Source organism: Pristis pectinata, chromosome 18, assembly GCF_009764475.1.
Source record: "Pristis pectinata isolate sPriPec2 chromosome 18, sPriPec2.1.pri, whole genome shotgun sequence".
Taxonomy (NCBI): domain Eukaryota; kingdom Metazoa; phylum Chordata; class Chondrichthyes; order Rhinopristiformes; family Pristidae; genus Pristis; species Pristis pectinata.
This window is the reverse complement of record NC_067422.1, coordinates 5,169,569-5,192,327: the sequence shown is the minus strand read 5'-3', so window position 1 is coordinate 5,192,327 and position 22,759 is coordinate 5,169,569. Positions and strand designations below refer to the sequence as shown.

Sequence of the window (22,759 nt, the reverse complement as noted above, 5' to 3'; positions counted from 1 at the left end):
ACAGTTCACCAATGCTGCCTCTGGTTTTGGTGATGCTTTGGTTTGCCCCCAGCCAGGCTATTTTTATAAGCATGAATATGCTGCTAATTAGCAGCAAAGTAGTAATGTAAATGGAATATGACTTGGAGGCAAAGAACCCTATTACAAGCATCTTTTCAGTTAAGGAATAGCTGCACTGATCAGCCGAAACCAATTAATTTCCAGTTGGCAATTATATACCAAAAGAAAAGTTTTTTTTTCTCTTTCATGTTCATCAGTAGGTGCAATCTGGTTTTCTTTAATTGCTGCACCTGTAAATTTGCTTCATGAATCTCTATTGCTGCTTTGAGAAAGGGAAGAGATGGGCTCTCTAGTATAGAACAAAAGGTGTAGTCTGTTCATTATTTCCCTTTTGACTCAGCATTGTGCGGCATTTCATGTGTTTTTGAAAAAGCTTAAAAGTGTTGCTGTCACTGTGGTAGTTCCAAATAAAGCCCGTCTTGTGTGCTTTGTAGCTACAGTGGTTTCTTTTAAAGAGTGATCTTTGCCTTCGTAATAAATACAGTTTCAGTTCAATATGAATCAAAGCTATTATGCAGACTCTAGATTACAGTGTTAGAACAGGTTTCATCAGACTTAATTCAAGGAAGTGATCCTGTTGTATTTGGGATGTGTTAGTCTTTAATGGGAATGGAATTCTTTCTGATTCGATGTTCTTCAAATTCAGTGTGAATTAGCTTGAGGTCTCAATGAAAAGCAACAAAATAATGCAGTCGCCATGAGGTGCTCCTTATGCCAGTGTGGTACTTCACCCTCTCTGTGCCATGTAAGATGCATCCCCTCAACTGATCATCAGCACGGAACATATTTTATTGCTGTTCCCATGGAGACCAGTGATGATATGCCTTTGTTTCTCCTGAGAAAATAGATTTCACTTTGTTTTTGTCAGATTTTAATAGTCTCCTGTTTTCTTCTCTATATGCTGTAGGGGAACGATACATTAAATCTCTCTTCTCATTGGCGAAGTGGCTATTTTTCTTTGATTGTGGACATGAAATTCTCTCCACACCTTAACTTAAGAGTATTCAAATTGGTTATCGATACTAAGCAAACTAAAATGAATCAAACTGCTACCTTTGCCAGTAGATGTTTTAGCAGGGTTCAAATGCTAACCTTCACAGCTGCCTTGCTTGGGTGAGTTTCAGGTGCATACTTGACAGGCTAGTTGACCACAAAGGTCAAGAAAGTTATTTTTAAATGAAAGGCATACTCCCTTCTACTGTTTAAATTTTTGTGAAAGTATCTTTTTTTTGAGAACTTTCTCTTTCTCCGGATATGCTTCAGGTTGTGAGACCTTGTAGTCAGGGTCTCTGACTAAGGTTGCTGTTGATTTGCTGTCATACAACCCAGAGTTCACAGCCTTTCCTCAAGAAGTAGGCAGATAAAATTGATGATCAATTGTGTTTTCACTTGGGGAGCTAATATATCTTTCTTTTCCCGTGATAGAAGACAGAAAAAGGGTCTGATAAAGTGTAATTGACTTTAAATGGTATCTTTGTTTTTCTCACCAGAGATGTTGCCTGACCTGCTCAACATTTTCAGTATTTTGTTTTTCCCCAGATTTATGGCATCTGCTTTATTTTGCTTGCATCTGATTGCCTCTAATTCTTGGTATTTTTTGTGGCGTACCAATGAATGGAGAAATAAAAAGCTGTGATTTATTAACTATTCCTTAAAGGTCTTAGGCTGAAATTATTGCATAAAAGGTGCCCATTTGTGTCAGTTCCAGCTTTAAATCAAAGCTATCTGATTTAGTCCTAATTATAGTGGTTTCCTGCTGCCTATGTATAATTTTTTATTCAAGCGTTCATTTAATTTTCCCCTGCAAAGCTGCATAGATCCATTGTTCTGTGTTGAAAGTATTGTTTAGACTTGGGCGGGTGAAATACAGGAATGACGTGTGGTTTGGATCTGGGACGTTGATTTGCGTGACTTGGTGTTTTCACATAAGAGTGTACCTCTTGACAGATGAAGTGACAGTGTCTGATCTTCTAGAATTCCGTAATTATCTCAATTTCAGACAAATTCTGTTGGTCTAGTTTCAAAATTGTCCTGGCAAGCATCGACTTCACTTGCATTCAAAATTCATTTCTGCCAAAGTACATGCTATTGGGGAGTATAATACCAATTATAAAAGCGGTAGTTCATCAGCAGAATGTTCTGCCTCAAGAATTTGTATAAGTTTTTTCAGGTCAATTACCTCCTGTGAGTGCAAACCAAAAAAAGTGCAGATGCTGGAAATCTGAACTAAAAACAGAAAATGCTGGAAATATTCAGCAAGTCGGGCAGTTATCTGTGGGAAGAGGAAAAAAGCTAATGTTTCAGGTCGAAGATCCTTCGTCAGAACATAAAACCTAGAACAGTACAGCACAGGAACGGTGCCCTTCGCCCCACAATGTCTGTGCCAACCATAATGTCAATTTAAACTAATTCCATCTATCTGCATTGGTCTATAATCCCTCCAACCCCTGCATATTCATGTACTTGTCTAAATGCTTATGTTGTGATCGTGATTTTGATACCTACCACTCTCTGTGTAAAAAGAAAAATTTGCCTCGTAAATCTCCTGTAAACTTTCCTCCTCTCACCTTAAAGCTATGTCCTCTAGTGTTTGGCATTTCCACCCTCGGAAAAAGACTCTGACTATCTACCCAATCAATGTGTCTCATAATTTTATAAACTTCTATCAGGTCGCTCCTCAGCCTCCGATGCTCCAGAGAAAACAATCCAAGTTTGTCTGACCTCTCCTTATAGCTAATACTTTCTAATCCAGGCAACATTCTGGTGAACCTCTTCTGCACCTTCTCCAAAGCCTCCCCATCCTTCCTGTAATGCAGGGACCAGAAATGCATTCAATATTCCAAATGTGGACTAACCGAAGTTTTATACAGCTGCAAGATGACTTCAAAACTTTGATACTTAATTCCCTTCTTGTAGTTTGCTGTTATTTGAAGGTGATTTTAAAATTAATTGCGTACTTAATATTGGAACTTCAGTAATTGTGAAGTAAGCCTGATATGAAGTGTCTGGAGAAGTTGGGCTCTCAGAGTAGAAATGCTAAAGAAAGATTTAATAGATATGTTTAAGTGTCAGATGTGTCAGTATTTGGAGGTAAATGATTGGCAGAAAAACCTGAGAAGAAGATGCAACTTCAGAAGAGCAGTGCAAAATTTTCCCAGCCATGTTCTTGGTCCAACCACCTTCAGCTGTTTCATCAATGACATTTCTGGTGTTATGAAGTCAGAAGTGAGGATGTTCATTATTCTGCAGTATTGAATTCCATTTGTAGCTTGCATTATGAGGTAGTCCATGGTGCATGCAACAACTGCCAGAAATGACAATCTCAAACAAGAAAGTATAACCACCCACCTTTTGAGATTGTGGCATTACCTGTGCCAAGTTTTTTAATCATCAATATCCTGGGGTCACCATTTACCATAAACTGAATGATCCAGCTGCATGAATATCGTGGCAATGACTGAGAGTGCTACAGTGAGCGAACCCATGTCTGAACTCCCCAAGCTGTTTCCACTATCTATAAAGTGCAAGTCAGGAGTGTGCTGGAGTGCTCTTCACTTGCTTGGATAAGTCCATCTCCAATGGCATCCAAGGAACTTGATATCATCTAGGTCAAGGCAGTCATACACAATCCCAACTTGTAATTGTATCCTCACTTCATAATTGTCACTCGGTCCAATTCCTGGAACTGTGTAACCAATAGCACTGTAAGAATACCTTAACTAAGTGGACTTTTGACGCACTGGCCAACAGGAAGGAAGATCTGTAGATTTTAAGTACATAGACAAAAAGAGAGCTGGTGGGATTATTGTTCCAGCCCCAATGATTTTAGAAAAGTCTTAATGTTATAGTTTCTTCTCATCTATAACAGTGTTTGCTGAGGTAAGTATTTTTTTCTATTCAGATGGGATGGCTCTGTTGTAAGATGCTTTGGCCCTTGTTTAGAAACTAAAGGTTTAAGGCAAGTTTGATCACTGACAGGAAAACAAGCTGAAAATATTGGTGCTCATTTTCTAATATTGTAACAAGATATTTTAAATAACCTTTCTCTAATTATATTAAATTTATGCATTCTGCCAGGGTTAATTTGACTGCTGTAACTTGATATGAGCGCTAACTAAAGTACGACCTTTGAAGGACGAGAGATTAATGGGAACAAATTTAATGTGGGGTTTTAATCAAATTCTTAATCAGGCTGCAATAATTTAGAATATATGCTATTTGTTTTAGAAATTAGCCTGTCAAATTGTTTGAAGAACAGGGTTACCAATAACAGTGCAAAGTTTTGTGGATGTACAGAGTTGTTCAGAATTAGAAATCTGTAAGTGTATCTGCATGGCTGATGACATCTACCTATACATATCCTTTAAAAACTTAATGCCTTTGTTCACCCCACAATTGCTGTTTGCAAGGCAGAGGAAGATAGTTTGTTAATAAGTAGGGAGTTGAAAAGTTACTGTGGGTATACAGGAAGGCAGAGTTGAAGTTTAAGTCAGATCAGTCATGATCTTATTAAATGGAAGAGCTGGCTTGAGGAGTCACCTGGCTGACCTCTGCCTCGGTTAGTGCAAAATTGCTCATATGAAATAAAATGAGTTGATCACTGAAATCAACTCTGTTTGTCACTAGCTGTTTTAGATCTGTACAGATTTTTATTTGCTTGTGTTCTCAAGTTACGTTTACAAAGTTGTCTGCCTTGCTTCTGGTATCTGCGTGAAATCAGCATGTCTATGAAATAGTTGCAAAGCAGCATAATTATGAGAATTATAAATCGGTTTTGGATTAAAAAGGTAGCTGTCACCAATTTGTTGTGCTTCCTTCTAAGTGATTTAGGTAATTCCACTTAAGGTGACTTACTGAACTCGTTCCTCTTAAATTTAGGCACCCATCTCCTTTTCAAGAAACATGTTTTAGTTCCCCATAGACTGGGAGGTATTACTGAGAATAATTTGAGGAGAGGTAGCTGAAGAGAATTGAGCCCTGCAAGATAATACTGTCATTGGAGTTGCAGTTACAGAGAGAAGGCAGAAACGTGGGAATAATCTCCAATGTTATGGACGTGCAAGGCTGGGTGTGAAAATTCAAGGCTTTGTAGATGACTTAAGGTGGGAGAAATGCCTGCTTTCGTAGCTGGGGTCTGTTTGCTGAACCCTGACTCTGTTGAACATCAGATCATTTCATTGAACAGGGGTTATTGACTCCCAGCAGCCTTGGCAGCAGAGGCGAGGAGCCAATACCATTTTAAAGTTGATTTGCACGCAATGACATTTTAAAAAAAATTAAGGTAAAAGCTGCAATTGAACTAAAGGGAGGCAGGTCAGTTTGAGAGTGGCTCTGTTTGAGGTAAAAGTGAGGCTTTGGCTGTGAGCCTTCAGTGAAGAGGTGGAGCTGAGATAAGCACAAATAAGGTCTTTTAACTTTGATCTTCACACTTGGTAAGTCAGGATGGCAATTAGGGTACTGGTATGCCCTTCCTGCAGGATGTGGGAGATCAGGGAGACTTCCAGTGTGCCTGAGGACAACACCTATGGGAATTGTGTCCAGCTGCAGATCCGGGCTGACTACATTAGGGAGCTGGATGCACTTCAGATCATCTGGGATGCTGAGAGCATCATAGATAAGAGCTTTAGTGAGGTGATGACAGGCTGCAGGTAGTTGGGTGGCCACAAGGAAAGGTAGAGGTGGTAGATAGTGCAGGATTCCCTTGTGGCCATTCCCCTCGAAAACAAGTACACCATTTTGGATACTATTGGGGGATTACCGTTCAGGAGAAAGCAGCAGCAGTCAGATCTGTGGCACCAGGTTTGACAAGGAAGCTTAGCAGGGAAGGGTGCAGCCAGACAGGACTATAGTTAAAGGCCACTCTATAGTTAGTGGGTCAGACAGGAGATTCTGTGGCCACAAAAGGGATTCCAGGATGGTGTGTTGCCTCACTGCTGCCAGGGTTGAGGATGTCTCTGAGCGGTTGCAGAACATTCTTGGGGGGGCCAGTGAGAAGCCAGAAGTCATTGTGTACATTGGCATGCGTGACAGGTAGAAAAAGGGATGAGGTCCTGTGGAGTGAATGTAGGGAGTTAGGAAAGGTTAAAAAGCAGGACTTCAAAGATAGTAATCCTTGGATTACTCCCAGTGCTGTGTGCTAGTGAGGGTAAGAATAGGAAGCTATGGCAGATGAATGCATGGCTGAAGAGTTGGTGCAACAGGCAGGAATTCAGATTTTTGGACAATTGAGATCTCTTCTGGGACAGAGGTGACCTGTACAAGGGGGACAGGTTGCACCTGAACTGAGGGGTGTGGGTGGGGGGTGCAATATCAGAGTTGGTGGATTTGCTAGTGCTATTAGGGAGAGTTTAAACTAGATTGGCAGGAAACTGGTACCAAAGCAGCAGTGAGGCAGATAGAAGGATAGAAGTTGATGCAGAATTGAATGGGAACCTGAGCACCAGGTCAGAAAGTGGAGGGATTGAGGGGAAAGTAAATGTCATGGTCAGTAAGTCTGTAAGGAAGGACAGGCAAGGAGCAAGGTAATGAACATGCTGGGACGGAAGGGTTGAAGTGTGTTTATCTTAATGCAAGGTGTATTAAGGGCAAGGCAAGGCAGATGAGCTTGGAGGATGGATCGATACATGGAACTATGTTGTAGCCATTACAGAGACTTGGTTGAGAGAGGGGCAGGACTGGCTGCTTAATGTTCCAGTGTTTCAATGTTTCAGAAAAGATAGAAAGGGAGGTAAAAGAGGGGGAGGAGTTGCACGACTAATCAGGGATGCTACCACAGCTGCACTCGGGACATAATGGAGGGCTCATCCACTGAGTCTATATGGGTAGAACTGGAAAGGAATGTGCAATCACTCTGGGGTTATACTTTCAACGCTTAAATAGTCACTGGGACATTGAGGAACAGATGTGCTGGCAGATTAGGGAAAAATGCAAAAATAATAGGGTTGTCATAGTGGGTGACTTCAACTTCCCCAATGTAGATTGAGACCTCCTTCATGCAGGAGGGTTAGACAGGGTTGATTTGTTTGGTGCATCCAAGAAAGTTTTTTAAAACAGTATGTGGAGCGTCTGACTAGAGGAGGGGCCATACTGATCTTGTACTGGGAAATGAGCCTGGCCAGGTGACTGGCCTTTCAATAGGGGAACATTTTGGAAACAGTGATCACAACTCCTTAAGTTTTAAGATAGCTATGAATAAGGGTAGGTATGGACCTTGCATGAAAGTATTAAATTGGGGGAGGGCAAATCACAAGATTATTAGGAGCTAGGTAGAGTTAATTGGGAACAGCTGTTTTGGGGCAAGTCCACATCTGATATGTGGAAGGTGTTTACAGACCAACTGCACAGAGTACAGGACAGATATGTTCCAGTGAGAAGGAAGGACAAGGATGGCAAGGTCAGGGAACTTTGGATGATGAGAGAGGTTGTGAAGTTATTCAAGAAGAAAAAGGAAGCTAAAATAGAAAAGGGCCCTTGAACATAAAAAAAAGCCAGAAAAGAACTCAAGAAGGGAATTAGGAGAGCTCGGATGGGCCATAAAGTCCTGAGCAAGTAGGATTAAAGAGAATCTGAGACATTCTATACATACATCAAGAGCAAGAAGATAACTTGGGATAGGATAGGACCACTCAAGGATAAAGGAGGGAACATGTGCTTGGAGGCAGGGGATGTGGGTGATGTCCTAAATGAGTAATTTACATTGGTATTCACCAAGGAGAAGGACATGGAGGATAGTGAGGTCAGAGTGGAGCATGCTAATGTGCTAGGGTATTTTGAGATAGAGGTGATGTTGGGTCTCTTGAAGAATGTTAAATCGTCAGGGCATGATAGGATATACCCCAGGTTATTGAGAGGGGCAAGAGATGAGATTGCTGGGGCCTTGACCAATATCTTTGTGTCCTCTCTAGCTACAGGTGAGGTCCTCCAGGACTGGCGAATAGCTGATGTTCCATTGTTCAAGAAGGAAAATGGGAGCAATCCTGGAAATCATAGACCAATGAGTCTTGCATCAGTGGTATGGAAGCTACTGGAGAGGATTCTTAGGGATGAGATTTATGAGCGTTTGGAAAAGTATGGCCTGATGAGGGACAGTCAGCATGGCTTTGTGTGGGGCAGGTCATATCTTATTAACTTGATTGAGCTTTTCGAGGAGGTGATGAAGGTAGAGCTGTGCATATTGTCTACATGGATTTTAGTAAGGCGTTTAACAAGATCCCTCATGGTAGACTGATCCAGAAGATTAAGATGCATGGGATCCAGGGTGAATTGGCTGTTTGGATTGAGAAATGGCTTGCCCACAGAAGGCGGAAGGTAGTGGTTGCCGGGTCTTACTCAGGTTGGAGGTCCGTGACTAGTGGTGTTCCGTAGGGATGCGTACTGGAACCTTTGCTATTTGTGATGTATATAAATGACATGGATAAAAACATGGGTGGGTTGGTAAGTTTGTTGTGGATCGTGTAGAAGATTGCTAAAGGATACAATGGGATATAGATAAGTCACACATATAGGCAGAGAAATGGCATATAGAGTTTAATCCGAGCAAGTGTGAGGTGTTGCGCTTTGGGAGATCAAATGTAAAGGGACAGTACACAGTTAATGGCAGGACCCTTAACAGAGGGATCTGGGGGTCAAAGTCCATAGCTCCCTGAAAGTGGCCGCACAAGTTGATAGGGTGGTAAAGAATGCATGTAGCATGCTTGTCTTTATTAGTTGAGGCATTGCGTTCAAGAGTCAGGAAGTTATGTTGCAGCTTTATAAAACTCTGGTTAGGCTGCATCTGGAATATTGCATTCAATTCTGGTCGCCCCATTATAGGAAGGATGTGGAGGCTTTGGAGAGGGTGCAGAAGAGGTTTACCAGGATGCTGCCTGGATTAGAGGGCATGTGCTATAAGGAGAGGTTGGACAAACTGGGGTTGTTTTCTCTGGAGCGGCGGAGGCTGGGGGAAAACTGATAGTAGTTGATAAAATTATGAGAGGCATAGACAGCCAGTATCTTGCTCCCAGGGTCGAAATGTCTGATACTAGAGAACATGTATTTAAGGTGAGGGGGGTAAGTTCAAAGGAGATGTGTGGGGCAAGTTTTTTTTTACACAGTGGTGGGTGCCTGGAATGTGCTACCAGGAGTGATAGTGGAGGTGATTGAGGTGGTTAGGAGGGTCTTAGATAAGCAGATGAATATGCAGACGATGGAGGGGATATGGACCATGTGCAGGCAGAAGGGATTAGTGTAATTAGGTTTAGGGTTAGGTCTGTTCCTGTGCTGCACTGTTCTATGAATTATGGTGCAAATGCAAGACGAGAGGGCTCACATTTTGCTTTTGGGAGTCAGATCAGTTCCTGGTTCGATAGTCACACTGGCAGTGTCACTGTTAACAAAAGATATTTTTGATAGATAAAAGATATGTAAGAGTAGCAGTTGGTGCCTTCAGGAAGGGAAACGGAAAACCAGGCCAGTAGGAATGCAAACTCTTTTTTCCTTCAGCATCATTCTGAATTGTGTTCACAGAAAATCAAATTGTAGCTTTATTCTTGTATGGCAAGGTTCAAGGCATGGCTAAGTAGTGAACTGCTACAGGTCCTTAATCGACTGCATGAGTACAGGCGAAATCATTGATTTGCAGAATCTTGGTTTGCAGCACAGGGGGAGACCATTTGGCTCATTGAGTCTGTACCAGCTTTACACCAATACAATTCCACTAGTTGCATTCCCCACCCTCTCACCATTGCCTTACAAATTCTTTCTTTTCAGATTCTTATCCTGCTGCAATTGAACCTGCCTCCTGACAGTACATTACAAACTCTGACGATTTACTAGGCAAACAAATTATCCCCAAATCATTTTTGGTCCTTATGCCAGTCATCTTCATTTTATGCTCCCTGGTCCTTGGCTCATCTCTCAATTATCTTCTCTTCCAATATATTCATGATTTTAAGTACCTCCACTAGATATCCTCACAACCACTTCTGTTCCAAGAAACCCTTATTTCTTCATTTAAACTAAAAACAAACTAAAGGAGTCATTCAGCTAACTAAGATAACTAAAACCTTTTATCCCTGGCACAATTTTAGTAAATCTCTTCTGTACCCTCACCAAAGTGTTCACACCTTCCCGAAAATGTGGTGTCCACAACTGGATAAGTTGTGGGCAAACCAGTGTTTCATGAAGGTTCATTATGACTTCCTTGCTCTGGTCCTCTGTGATTCTATTTATAAAACCCAGGTTTCTGTATGTTTTTAACCAGTTTTTCAACCTGTCCTGCTACTTTAAAGAATTATGCGCAAAAATCATGAAACCTCTGCTCTTGTACCCTTGGATTTGTATTGCTTCATCTCCTTCTTCCTACCAAAGTGTAATACTTTCCATTTCTCAACATTAAATTTCATCTGTAAATGGGGAAAAAAAACTGTAGATGCTAGAAATCTGGAAGAGAAACAGAATGATAATCTCAGCAAGTTAGGCAGCATCTGTGGAAAGAGAAACCGCCGACATTTGAAGTTAGCAACCTTTTGTCAGAACTGGAAGCAGTAATTGTTTTTCAGCATTTTATTTTCGATTTCATCTGCCTGTTATTTCCACCAGCCTTTCTATATCTCCTTGAATATATCTCCTATTACTATCTTGCCCTGTTTTTCTTGAATGAATCGTATCATCATATGTTGCATTTCAGTTTAATACTTCAGTATGCATGGATTTTCTTTCTCTTCCCCAAAATGTAAATTATTTCTACTGTGGAGGGATTTATGTATTAGCACTTTCAGTCTCATGTACAGAGATGATGTGAAGCTGTTAGATCTCACTTATTCCCATTGGAGTGGAGAAGCTGAAGGGAGTTACAGTGGGGAACTTCAATGATTCAATTGCAGTGTTCAAAAGGGTGATGAATAAATCTCTGAGGATAAAATTTGCAGAGTAAGGGAGTGGACCTAGCTAGACGTGATGGGCTGAATGAGCTCCCTTAGGGCTGTAACTATTCTGTGATTCTGCATACAGCTCATAGTGCGTATCCGCAATTTTGCTTGCCGTTGTACTCCATCTTAAACCAACGTGATAAAAGCTTGTGGGAGGGTTGATGTCCCACATTTGGTAAAGAAAGATGAGTGAGCGTAATTTCAGTTTGGACAATGTGGATCCTTCTGGCAGTACCTGTTCACTTATTGATGCAGTAGGAAACACTATTTGGTGTTTCTGTGCAGTAACCAGCCTGCAGAGGTATTGTAATTTTGGCTGTGACTTTGGAGCAATCAGATTCATTTCAGAAAAAGGTCCCCTACCAACCTGTTCCCACTGCACAACAGTGGACCCTCTCACAATCAAGATCCACAAGACTCTGATAAAATTGAATCACTTTGCAACTCTCGAGCCACCTTTCAGTGAAGACAGACATTATCTAGTAAGTTCAGCACCACCTCCAGTGCATAAGTGCAACCTTCAACTGACTGGAAAGGTTATTCAAAGTCTAAGGTGCATCCACATTGCAAAATGCTTCCGTAGGAAAATGTAGCACTGAATTCACAGCCGATGGAGAAACAATGATACCCATCCTTGTGTACACTTTGGAGATGTGGACAACCTAAAGTAGGCACCTCAAAACACTGGAGACGTGCCATAGATGCTGGATTTGCAAAATCCTCCAAAGTAATTGTCAGGATGGGCCAACTAATCTCAGTATCCTCCCTAAGGCTAATGACCCCAGCCTTGAGGCCCCTATCTTACACAACCTGTTCTGGTGGGTAGGCTACGTCTTTTGCATGCCTGACTTCAGACTCCCAAAATGAGTAGTTTACTTCAAGCTGCTTCATGCCAGATATTTCCAGGAGGACAGAGAAAATGCTTCCAGGATGCTTTCAACATTTCCTTGGAAACTATGTAACATTCCCATTGGTGTATCCCTGGCCTGCACCTCTTGGGCCATCTGTGATGGAGTCTGCATGGGACTTTTTGAGTCATCTCAGAACTTGCAGAAATGGAGTAGAGATAAGTCATCCACGAGTTTGGGGGACTGACTAAGAATAAAAGGTGGTTCAAGTTGGTGGTTTGGGAGGTTCTGTGGATGAAACTTGGTTAAGTTGGTGTGGCTTATTTTGCAGATGGAACAGCCCTGGTCCGTGTTGGTGGTAGGAGAAGTGAATGTTTTGTGTTGTGGATCGATGGTACCAAAGTGGCTGCTTTAACTTGGATTGAGTTTCTTGAGTGCAGCTGGAGCTACGCTCACTTGACAAAGAGTATTCCACACTCCTGGTTTATGCCCTGTTAATGATAAAAAGGCTTTTTTGGGGAGTCACTTGACATAGAGCAGGCAGTTTCTAGTGGCCACAGTATTCAGTTTCAAGTTGATGGTGACTCCACCACCCAAAATTTTGATGGGAAATTCTGCAAGGATAACCCTATTGAATGTTATAATGGCAAGTGATAATGCTCTGATCTGAAATACTGATTGCTTGATGCTTTTGTGCTGATGTCAGTCCAAGCCAATGTTGTCTGATGCTTTTCATGGCTTCAGAATGGGCTCCAGTTCTTGCCAGGCTAAGGTGGTGCAGCTGTGTTTGAGCAGGTCTCTGAAAATGTGCAAAGTTGCACTGCAAGGCACAGCATGTGGTTTGCAGTGGTTGATGAAGGCAGCTCAGTACCTGAATGGGGTTTGGGGATGGGCATTAAATGCTTGATGCAATGTCCCATAAATGCTTCTGGAGAAAAAAAAAACTGCAACAGCTTGGTTGAAGGCACACCAAGTTTTGAAATATAAATCTTTGGCACAATGGTGTGTTCCAGTTTTGGAATAAACTGTGCAAATTCTCAACTGAATATGGACTTTCTGTCCTATGCTGTTCTGTGATTCCTTGTGGATTTTGATTGTACAGTTAGTTAAGCATGGTTTCAGCTTATGTAGGATTAAATAACTCTGCTCACTAGTAGTGGATGCATCCAACATTTAACTTAGTCGTTAAGTCATTGGACCTGTGCATATAAGTACTTGTGATAATAAACTCGACTTTCGATATGGTGGGTATTTCTGTATTTGCCAAGAGGAATTGTTTGCTTTTCAGTGAGTTTGAGTGTACATTGTTAAGCTTAGTGTACAGACAGGAGGAATAATGGATCTCCTTTTACTGGAGTATAAGTGATTCTGAATTGCTTCCCCCCCCCCCCCCCCCCCCCCCCCAGGTGTTTGGCATTTCAGTAGAATTGAGTACTATTGAAGCCAGATGATGTGCAAGCACTCCCTGCAGGGAATGCACACTGCAGAGGGAGATCCCAGGACCGGAGTTGCTCTGTGTGTAGCATGTTGTTGTGAAGGATGGAAGTACTGGCAGTATAAATGCATTGTGTTTCTGTAGCAACCACTTTCAAAGATCAGCTGCATTAGTTTAATTTTCATACTCGTGCATTACATAAAGTTTTTAAAACTCCTGCAGTTGTTACAAACATGGAAAGACAGAAAATAGCATTCAGCCCATCGAGTCTTCTCTGCTGTTCAATGCAATCATGGTCGATCCTCTATTTCAATACCACATTCCAGCTCTCTCCCTGTACCCCTTAAAGAGAGTGGTAAACACTGCCAAGTCCATCACAGGCTCATCACTTCTTTTCATCCAGTCCATCTTCATGGTGCATTGCTTCAGGAAGGCTAACAGTATTGTCAAAGATGCATATCATCCTCCCCATTTCCTTTTCTTTCTGCTGCCTTCTGGGAGAAGATACAGGAGCTTGAAAGCCCAGACGACTAGCCTCAAGAACAGCTTCTTCCCTGCTGCTATCGGTCTTCTGAACCAATCACCTCTTTCACATCTCCTTTCCAGTGGTGCTGCCATGTTCTCAGACCCTTATTTCTACCCCTCTCAATTATTCTGTTATTGTCACTTTAGCATTTGTTTTTGCACTACTTCAGATGGCACTACCATCTTTGCACCATTCATTTGTTTTCTGCTCTTCGTTGTATTTATTATTTACCATGTATACTGGGTAGTCTGTAAGCTTCATGCTAATGAGGAATTTCATTGCACCATCACAGACTAATGTATAAACTAATCTGAATCTGATGCCTTCTGTGATTAGATCTAACTCTTTAAATATATTAAGCAAGTTAGCCTCTGAAGCCCTCTGAAACAGAAATATAGAAACATAGGAGCAGGAGTAGGTCATTCGGTCCCTCGATCCTTCTCCATCAGTCAAGTTCAAATTTATTGTCATAGGTACTCATACTCAGGGTATAAACACCATGAAAATTAGCTTTTTGCAGCAGCAGCACAGTACATTACACAATACACAATACACTAATGTACCAGAACACACTGGATCCCTCTGTACACATCATTTTCCAATTTCTTGCCATTTAAATAATTTTTTTTTGTTTTCCTACCTTATTTTCACCTTGTGATCACCTTTTGTAGTAATTTCATTTTATTTGCACATGCAGAAACTATAACAGATTTTTAAAGATCAGAGACATTGTTCAACATAGGAGTTCATCTTATAGCATGCTTAAATATCATGCATTCCAAATATATGAAATTAAATCTTAATAAAAATTGATTGGGTATTGATATTTTCAGTGAGCTTTGAGCAGCTGTTTAGGTCATGTTTGAGACTGAGTTCAATGAATATTCTGTACAATGGATATCTCAAATCATCCTCTTGAATAAAATCTTTTCCATTTGAAATCAATTGCATGGAATGGTTAGTGAAAGACCAAATAGCAGGGAATTTCCGTGAGTGTTAATGCACGATTTTCTGGATGTCGGACATGGTTGCAGTGGCATCTATTACATATTTTGGTCTTCAGTACAACTGTTTATTCAGAAGTACCTTTAAAAATCACAGATTTGTTCACTGTCTATGCTTCTGTTCTCCAAATAATAATGACAAAGCATTGATTGTGTTTTTTGAGAAGTGTGGAGAGAAACTTGGCCAGAAAATTCAATTCAGCATTTGATTTGGGGTATTAATACTAACATGTACACTTCACTTTATGCATTCCTGATTTTAACTGTGGGCAGCAGTCAAAAACTGGCTCCTGCTTCATCCAGGGTACAGCCATTGGGTGAACAACCAGTTCAAGAAGGAGATTGATGAAAGTTGAAAGCAATTGCTTGCCCAACCAAAGACAATGTATACGTTAAGATTCTCAAATTTCATGTATTTCCCAATATGGTATGCTTAGTGAAAAGTTCAGTTACAGGTTTTAAAGTGCAAGGACTTTTATTTACCTTTTATATGATCTGGTTATCAACAGGTTTATTCACTCACATTCTCTTGGATGAAGCTGCACAAGCAATGGAATGTGAGACCATCATGCCTTTGGCATTGGCCAGTAGACACACAAGGATTGTTTTAGCTGGAGATCACATGCAGGTGAGTGTTTAGCAGATAAACTTTACATTTAGCTAGTAATCATGCCCGAATATGAATGGGGACTTGGTTTATTTCTAATGTGGCTAATGTCAGATTTTTAAAATTTATTTGTAATGTGACAATATCAGATCAATAAGCCAAGAAAGTTAATACCTTTTTTTTAACTTTGGTTGCAGTAAAATTTTGGCTGGTTTTTGGGTTCCATATTGATTTCGTTGCCCTAAGTCGAAATGGCTAATGACATAATGGAGATCGTGTATTGGTCCTTGTTTTGCTCGTAGCCTGTTCTGAATTAAAAGCCAGAGGTTCTTTGTGTATGTCCTGATTTAGTGACTTATTCTTGAGATGCAGTCTTTATGCTGGCACTGGACTCCCCTGCTTCTCTCTCCATCCTCCCTGCCACCACTCCCACGATGAAGTGACAGTTGATCTCAGTGAACTCTAGCCACACACACGCCTGGATCTTGCCTCAACCACAGCCTGTTTGATTTCCTTTTCTAATTAACAACTTTCTTAAAAAATTTATATACATTTATCTAGAGGGATTCTACTTTGGGTCATTCTCTTCAACAGCCTAGCAGTGCTGAAGCTCCTTTGATGCAATATCACAATAATTGCTTTTTAATCAATGATAAGGAAATGGCCAGACAAAATGCTTTCTTCTAAGATAAGATATCTTTATTAGTCATATGTACATCGAAACACACAGTGAAATGCATCTTTTGTGTAGAATCTGCTGGGGGCAGCCTGCAAGTGTTGCCATGCTTCCAGCGCCAACTTAGCATGCCCACAGCTCCTAACCCGTACGTCTTTGGAATGTGGGAGGAAATTGGAGCACCTGGAGGAAACCCACGCAGTCACGGCGAGAATGTACAAACTCCTTATAGTACTCGGTATTCCAGCAATTTCAGTAGTTTTTTTCAACTACTGATAGAAGGCTCCTACTGAAGTGCTATATCCACAGGTTTTGGGCAGACGGCACATCCATTGTGTGTGTGTTGGTGCTGGCAACTCCAAGCAGTTGAATACTTTTGCATTGGTTGCCAGACATGCAGGTCTGCCAGGAGTTTCTCAAGAAAGATGTATTTGGGACATTCCCAAAAGTGCATGGTGTTCATTTGCCAGTTTCTGCATTGATAGTACGTGTCCAAGAATGCTGCCTTTGTGAAAATGATAAAACTAATTTCTGTCAGTGTTACTTCCTGACCATCTGTTGGGAAAAAGGAACATTTGACTTATGCTCGATGTGACAGAGGGGCCTTCGAACATTTTTCCTTCTCTGAAAGGAAGGGGAAGGATGTGTAAAACATTCTAAGAGCTACTTTTCCCGTCCTTTGGACTTCCTCCTACCCCACTCAAACATGTGCAGAACTGTCACTAATTATGATGCAAGGCAACAGCTGCTGCTTCCATTTATCAGGTCAAACAGTCCGAGGCAGTTCACAACATGATGAGAAAATTAATTCTGGATCACACAAGGATAGAGTAGAATAGATGACCGAAAGCTTAATTGGATGGGTGTTTTAAAAAGTGCCTAGAATGAGGACAAAAAAGGAGAAAGAAAGAGAGAGGTTTAGGCTGAGAACTGCAAGGCTTCAGAACTTGGCAGGTGAAAGCACAACAGCAACCAGTGGCTCGCTGATCACCGAATCCTTGAGGGACTTGACAGGAGTGATGCAGAGTTGCTCTCCTTTAGTTGGTGTGTCAAGGATCAAAGGTTGCAATCTCAAATAAGGGCTTGGCCATTCAGGACAGACACAGAAACAAATTTCTTCACCCAGTTCTGTACCCAAGAAGGCTCTGGGGGCTCAGTCGCTGAGTATATCTGAGAAAAAGGTGGAAAGGTTTTCAGATGTTAAAAGAACTGAGGGATTAGTGCAGGAAAGTGGCATTGAAGTAAAAGATCAGCCATGATATTAAATGGCAGGTCAGGCATGAGGGTTGAAGGGCCTCTTCTTGCCTCTGTTTCTTATTATCTTTGTACTTATGGTGGACAATCTGAATTTGAGGATATTCGAGACCAGAGTTGAAGGAGTACGCAACCTGAGGGTTATAGGGCTGGAACAATGTACAGAGATGGCAAGACGTAAGAGCAGGGAGGGATTTGAAAATAATTTATTAGCTTCAACTTATTAGTTTGAACGGATGCCTGTATTGGTCATCAAACATGGGTAGGATAACAGAATGGGTGGAGCATTGGTTGGTTGGCAGAAAGCCAAGGGTGGGAATAAAAGGACCCTGTTCTGGTTGGCTACCGGTTACTAGTGGTGTTCCGCAGGGGTCAGTGTTGGGGCCGCTTCTTTTTACCCTGTACATTAACGATTTGGATGAAGAAGTAAATGGTTTTGTGGCTAAGTTTGTGGATGACACCAAGATAGGTGGAGGAGTAGGGAGTATTGAGGAGACAGGTAGATTGCAGAGAGACCTAGGTAGTTTAGGAGAATGGGCAAGGAAATGGCAGATGAGATTTAATGTTAAGAAATGTGCAGTTGTACACTTTGGAAACAGAAATAAACGTGCAGATTATTATCTAGAAGGGGAGAAAACTCAAAGTACAGAAGTACAAAGGGACTTGGGGGTACTCATGCAGGATACCCTAAAAGTTAACCACCAGGTCAGATTGGTGGTAAAGAAAGCGAATGCTATGTTGGCATTCATTTCGAGAGGTATAGTGTATAAAAGTAAGGAAGTATTGATGAGGCTCTGCGGGGCACTAGTGAGGCCTCATTTGGAATACTGTGTACATTTTTGGGCCCCATATCTTAGGAAGGATGTGCTGATGTTGGAGAGGGTTCAGAGGAGATTTACGAGGATGATTCCAGGAATGAAAGGGCTTACATATGATGAGCGTTTGTCGGCTCTTGGACTGTACTCACTGGAGTACAGAAGAATGAGAGGGGACCTCATAGAAACATTTAAAACGTTGAAAGGACTGGACAGAGTAGATGTGGCCAAGCTGTTTCCCTTGGTGGATGAGTCCTGGACTAGAGGGCACAATCTTAGAATTAGAGGGTACAGGTTTGAAACAGAGATGAGGAGAAACTTCTTTAGCCAGAGGGTAGTGAATTTATGGAATTCCTTGCCACGTACAGCAGTGGAGGCAAGATCACTGGAGGTGCTTAAGGAGGAGATAGATAGATAATTAGTCAAGGTATCAAGGGATATGGGGATAAGGCCGGAAATTGGGGTTAGAATAGTTCTTTTTTAATTGCCCCCCCCACCATTCTCATTCTTTTTTTTTCCCTTTTCTTTGGAGCAGACTCTGGGCTGAATGGCCTACTTCTGCTCCCTTGTCTTGTGATCTAGTGGCAGCTTGGGATTTGATGCAAGTTAGGACGCAGCACCAGAATGAATGACGTGAAGAAGTCTAGTGTAATAGCCATGGTTAAGAATTTCAGTAGCAGATGGGCTGAAGGAGTTAAGAGTCAGGCAACGATCTCAAGGTGGAAATGGTCACTGGATATGAACTCTGTCAATATGAAAAAAGGTTGCAAACAGTTTACAGACACGAGACTGAAGATGCTAGAATCTGGAGCAACAAGCAATCTGCTGGAAGAAGTTGGCGCTCAATCTGCTGAGTTCCTCCAGCAGATTGTTTGTTGCAAACAGCTTAGTTTGGTTTCAGATAGTTGCTTTGGTGGGGGATGAATTCAGTGGGGAGATTTTGATGGGGACTGAAGATGATTACTTCAGACTTCCCAATGTCTTGGAGAAAATCTCTGCTCACTCATTATGGATGATGGGCAGACAGCCCAAAAATTTAAAGGCAGCGAAAGACTTGAGCAAGTTGGAGGTGAGGTAAAGCCTTGTTTTTAGAATTTGTCAATTGGAAACCAAAGCCATGTTTTTGAATGCTACTGCCAGAGGGCAATCTTATCTTTGGATGTGAACGAGCCTTCAGATAGTCTTTGGAGGATTCACCACCCCCCCCCCCCCCCCCCCCCCCCTTTGCTTCGTGTTATTTAGCTGTTGAGAGGTCTGTTTGAAGTTTGGTGGGGAAAAATAGATTATTTTTAATGGTGAGAGATTGAAAGGTATTGATGTGTTCAAAGGGATGTGTCTACCCTTGTATATGAATCCTGAAGGTTAACATACAGGTTGATCCTGAAGGTTCAGCAGGTAATTAGGAAGGCAAATGGGATGTTCACTTTATTGCATAATGATTTGAGTATAAAAATAGAGACATCTTGCTCCATGTAAACAGGTGAGACTGCATCTCTAATACTGTGTATGGATCTGGTCTCTGACAAGGGTATACTTGTGATAGAGGGAGTGTAACAAAGGTTCACCAGATTGATTCTTGAGATGGCAGGATTTCCTGTGAAGAAGGATAAAGTGGGCTGGGCCTAAAATCCCTAGGATTTAGAAGAGGGAGAGAGACGATTTCACAAAAACATATAAAATTCATAAGGGAATTGACCAGGTGAATGTAGAATTGATGTTATACTTGGGTGATGTCCAGAACCAGAGTCAATCTCAAAAGAGAGTGCAGACATTCAGGACAAGAATTAGGAGAAATATCTTTGGAAGGGCGGCACAGCATGGTGGGCCGAAGAGCCTGTATTGTGCTGTATTGTCCTATGGTACTGAGAGGGCAATGGAAGCTTGATTGCTGAGTCTATTAAAGACACACTGATTTTTTTTTACACAATAAGGAAAATAAAGCAAATGGGTAGATGCAGGAAAATGATACTGAGATAAAAGATCAACCCTTGATCTTATTACACAGTGGAGCAGGCACACGGAGCAGTAACGATCTCCTCCCATTTCTTATGTTCATGCGTCAGCAAAACTTCATTGTTTGACACTTTGCACAGCACTTTGCAGTATCGCTAGGGCCCTGTTTACACTAACTGCTGCTGCAGACTCCAAGATTAGCAGTAGCAAAGGGCTTTGATTTTAAAATGTGTTATCAGTGAATGCTGTGGTGGAATGTCATTGCACGCATGCCATTGCTGTCGGAATATACCTCAGTAATTAGAGAATTTTGAAAAGCCATTAAAAATACATGGTTGTGTTTTAAAAATTTTTTTAAATTTTGTCTGAAATTTTGTGGTTAGTTTTTGAGCTTATGAAATTTTTAGAGCTTTAAAAGATCATTCTGATGCTACAGAACATTCATGTTCTTTTTCACTCCAAATGTGCATGGTTTTGGATTGCTTAAGATTAATTTGTGGGATAATCGCTGGAAGTAATTTACAATTTGAACTTTTCAAAGCAATTTTAAAGGCGTGATGCAGAGCACCTGCATGTAAACCTGGTCCATGCTGCTGTTTGAGAGTTTAATTGACCTTGGAGATTGATATTTGATAAGTCGAGCAGAATTGCAGAGCAGTGAAAGATTAGCAGGAAGGCTGAAAAATTGTTGCATCTTTTCCAATATATTACTACTCAATACTAGCAAGAGAATGACATTAATTTTGGAGAAGGTTTGTGGTCAACCGTCACTCCACAGGGCCTCAAAGTTGTTTGGATAGAGACTGCAAAGGCCAATAAATAGATCTTGATTTCTTTCTAGCTAAGAAATCACGTTTTCTCGACAGACTGCCACTGAAGTTAGTTACAGCCCTTCTCATCACCATGAAGAGAACTCTTTTTTAAAGTAAATTCTACTGAAGATGGCTGTCCACACCATTGTTGCTTCCTGATTTACTTCTCTGTAATTAGAATAATTTACCAGATTGCACGGTATTTAGCCTTCTGTGGATTTCTTCACGCTTGATAATTCGAGGTGGCAGTCTCCATACACTGTAATTTTTTAATGTCACCTTTACTGTCAAGCAGTTCTGAAATTATAAAGGCAATGAGATGAGGTTCTGCAGTATTTAGGCATCCTTTTCATCTTGTGTTTTAAGAATGCTTAATGACTGACAGTTCTTAATGAAAAGTATTTTCAATTCATGTCAGAATTGTGCCATTTCCTAAACTGTTTCTTTTTCCAGATGGTAAGAAAGCTAATTGAAGCCCACTCATTTTGTATTTCTTTTCCTTGAATTCCATTTATTTTTTTTAATATACCTTGAATGTAAATGTAACATAATAAATGTTTAACCAATTGAACCATATTTCTGACTCTGTTCAACATTCTAAATATTTACGGTTATGGAAAGCAATGCTAGTCTCATCTACATAAAAAAAAAGGAATGATTTGTTCCCCTATGTATAATCTCAATGATCAAATGTTACAGAGTTTAATTGTCCCCTTCTGATCCTTTCCTATTTCCCTAGAGTCATCTTTCCCAGCTCAGTGCTATCATTAAATCTGGCTCAGTTCCAGGCACAATAACCTGTGCTTTGATCAGTAAACATGTGCCAAATGTAAACTTAAAACAGGGAGGTATATAAAAGGAGAAATGCTTTTTCTTTTGCAATTTTTTTTCTGAATGATGTCCAGTTAAAAATAACTAACATCTCATTTACTATTTGCAGCTTAGTCCCTTTGTATACAGTGAATTTGCCCGGGAAAGGAATCTTCATGTTTCTTTGCTTGACCGTCTGTATGAACACTACCCTGCAGAGTTTCCGTGCCGAATACTACTGTGTGAGAACTATCGTTCCCATGAAGCTATAATCAAGTACGTATTTGGAACTTCCAAGTGTTCTTGGTATTTGATTCATTTGAATTGGTTGGTGGTTTTGTCAGAAGGGGCTCTACAATCAGTACACAATTTAAAAAAAAATGAACAAGTAGGAATTTTGAGTTGCTATATGTGACTGAAGGAACTGAACACATTTGCAGGAAGTATCTTTTTGTCTGGATCTCCACTGACGTTATTGCATCTTTGTCACAAAGATTAGTATTGTTGAATTTTTAAAACATTACTGATGATGACCATTCTTTTCAATCTAGCCAGGTTATTTTGCTGGTTGTCTTAAAAGCATGGAAATAATAGCGATTCTAAAATAGTGGACAATAAACATTAATAGCTGCTACCTTAGGAGTATAGAGGAGTACAATTTGAAACACCATAGAACCATACAGCACAAAACAGGCCCTTTGGCCCACCATGTTGTGCAGTCCATCAAACCACCCTCACACTACCTAACCTCTTCCTCCCGCATATCCCCCCATCCCACACTCCTCCATATGCCTATCCAACAAGCTCTTGAACCTGTCCAATTTATCTGCCTCCACCACCACCCCAGGCAGTGCATTCCATGCACCAACCACTCTCTGGGTGAAAAACCTCCCCCTGACATCTCCCCTGAACCTCCCAGTCATAACCTTAAAGCCATGCCCTCTCGTCTTGAGCATTGGTGCCCTGGGAAGGAGGCGCTGACTGTCTACTCTATCTATTCCTCTCAATATTTTATATACCTCTATCATGTCTCCTCTCATCCTCCTCCTTTC

At 41.1% G+C, this 22,759-nt stretch overlaps 1 protein-coding gene across 6 annotated transcripts in view; it reads left to right on the top strand.

Moving 5' to 3' along the window:
- helz (helicase with zinc finger) overlaps window positions 1-22,759 on the top strand; it is a 246,256-nt gene that overhangs the window by 113,061 nt on the left and 110,436 nt on the right. For all 6 annotated transcript variants that reach the window (XM_052033181.1, XM_052033180.1, XM_052033179.1 and 3 more), the window contains 2 exons: window positions 15,290-15,408; window positions 21,838-21,983. In XM_052033181.1, the coding sequence (XP_051889141.1) occupies window positions 15,290-15,408; window positions 21,838-21,983 (265 nt within the window). The remainder of the gene's footprint in view (window positions 1-15,289; window positions 15,409-21,837; window positions 21,984-22,759) is intronic.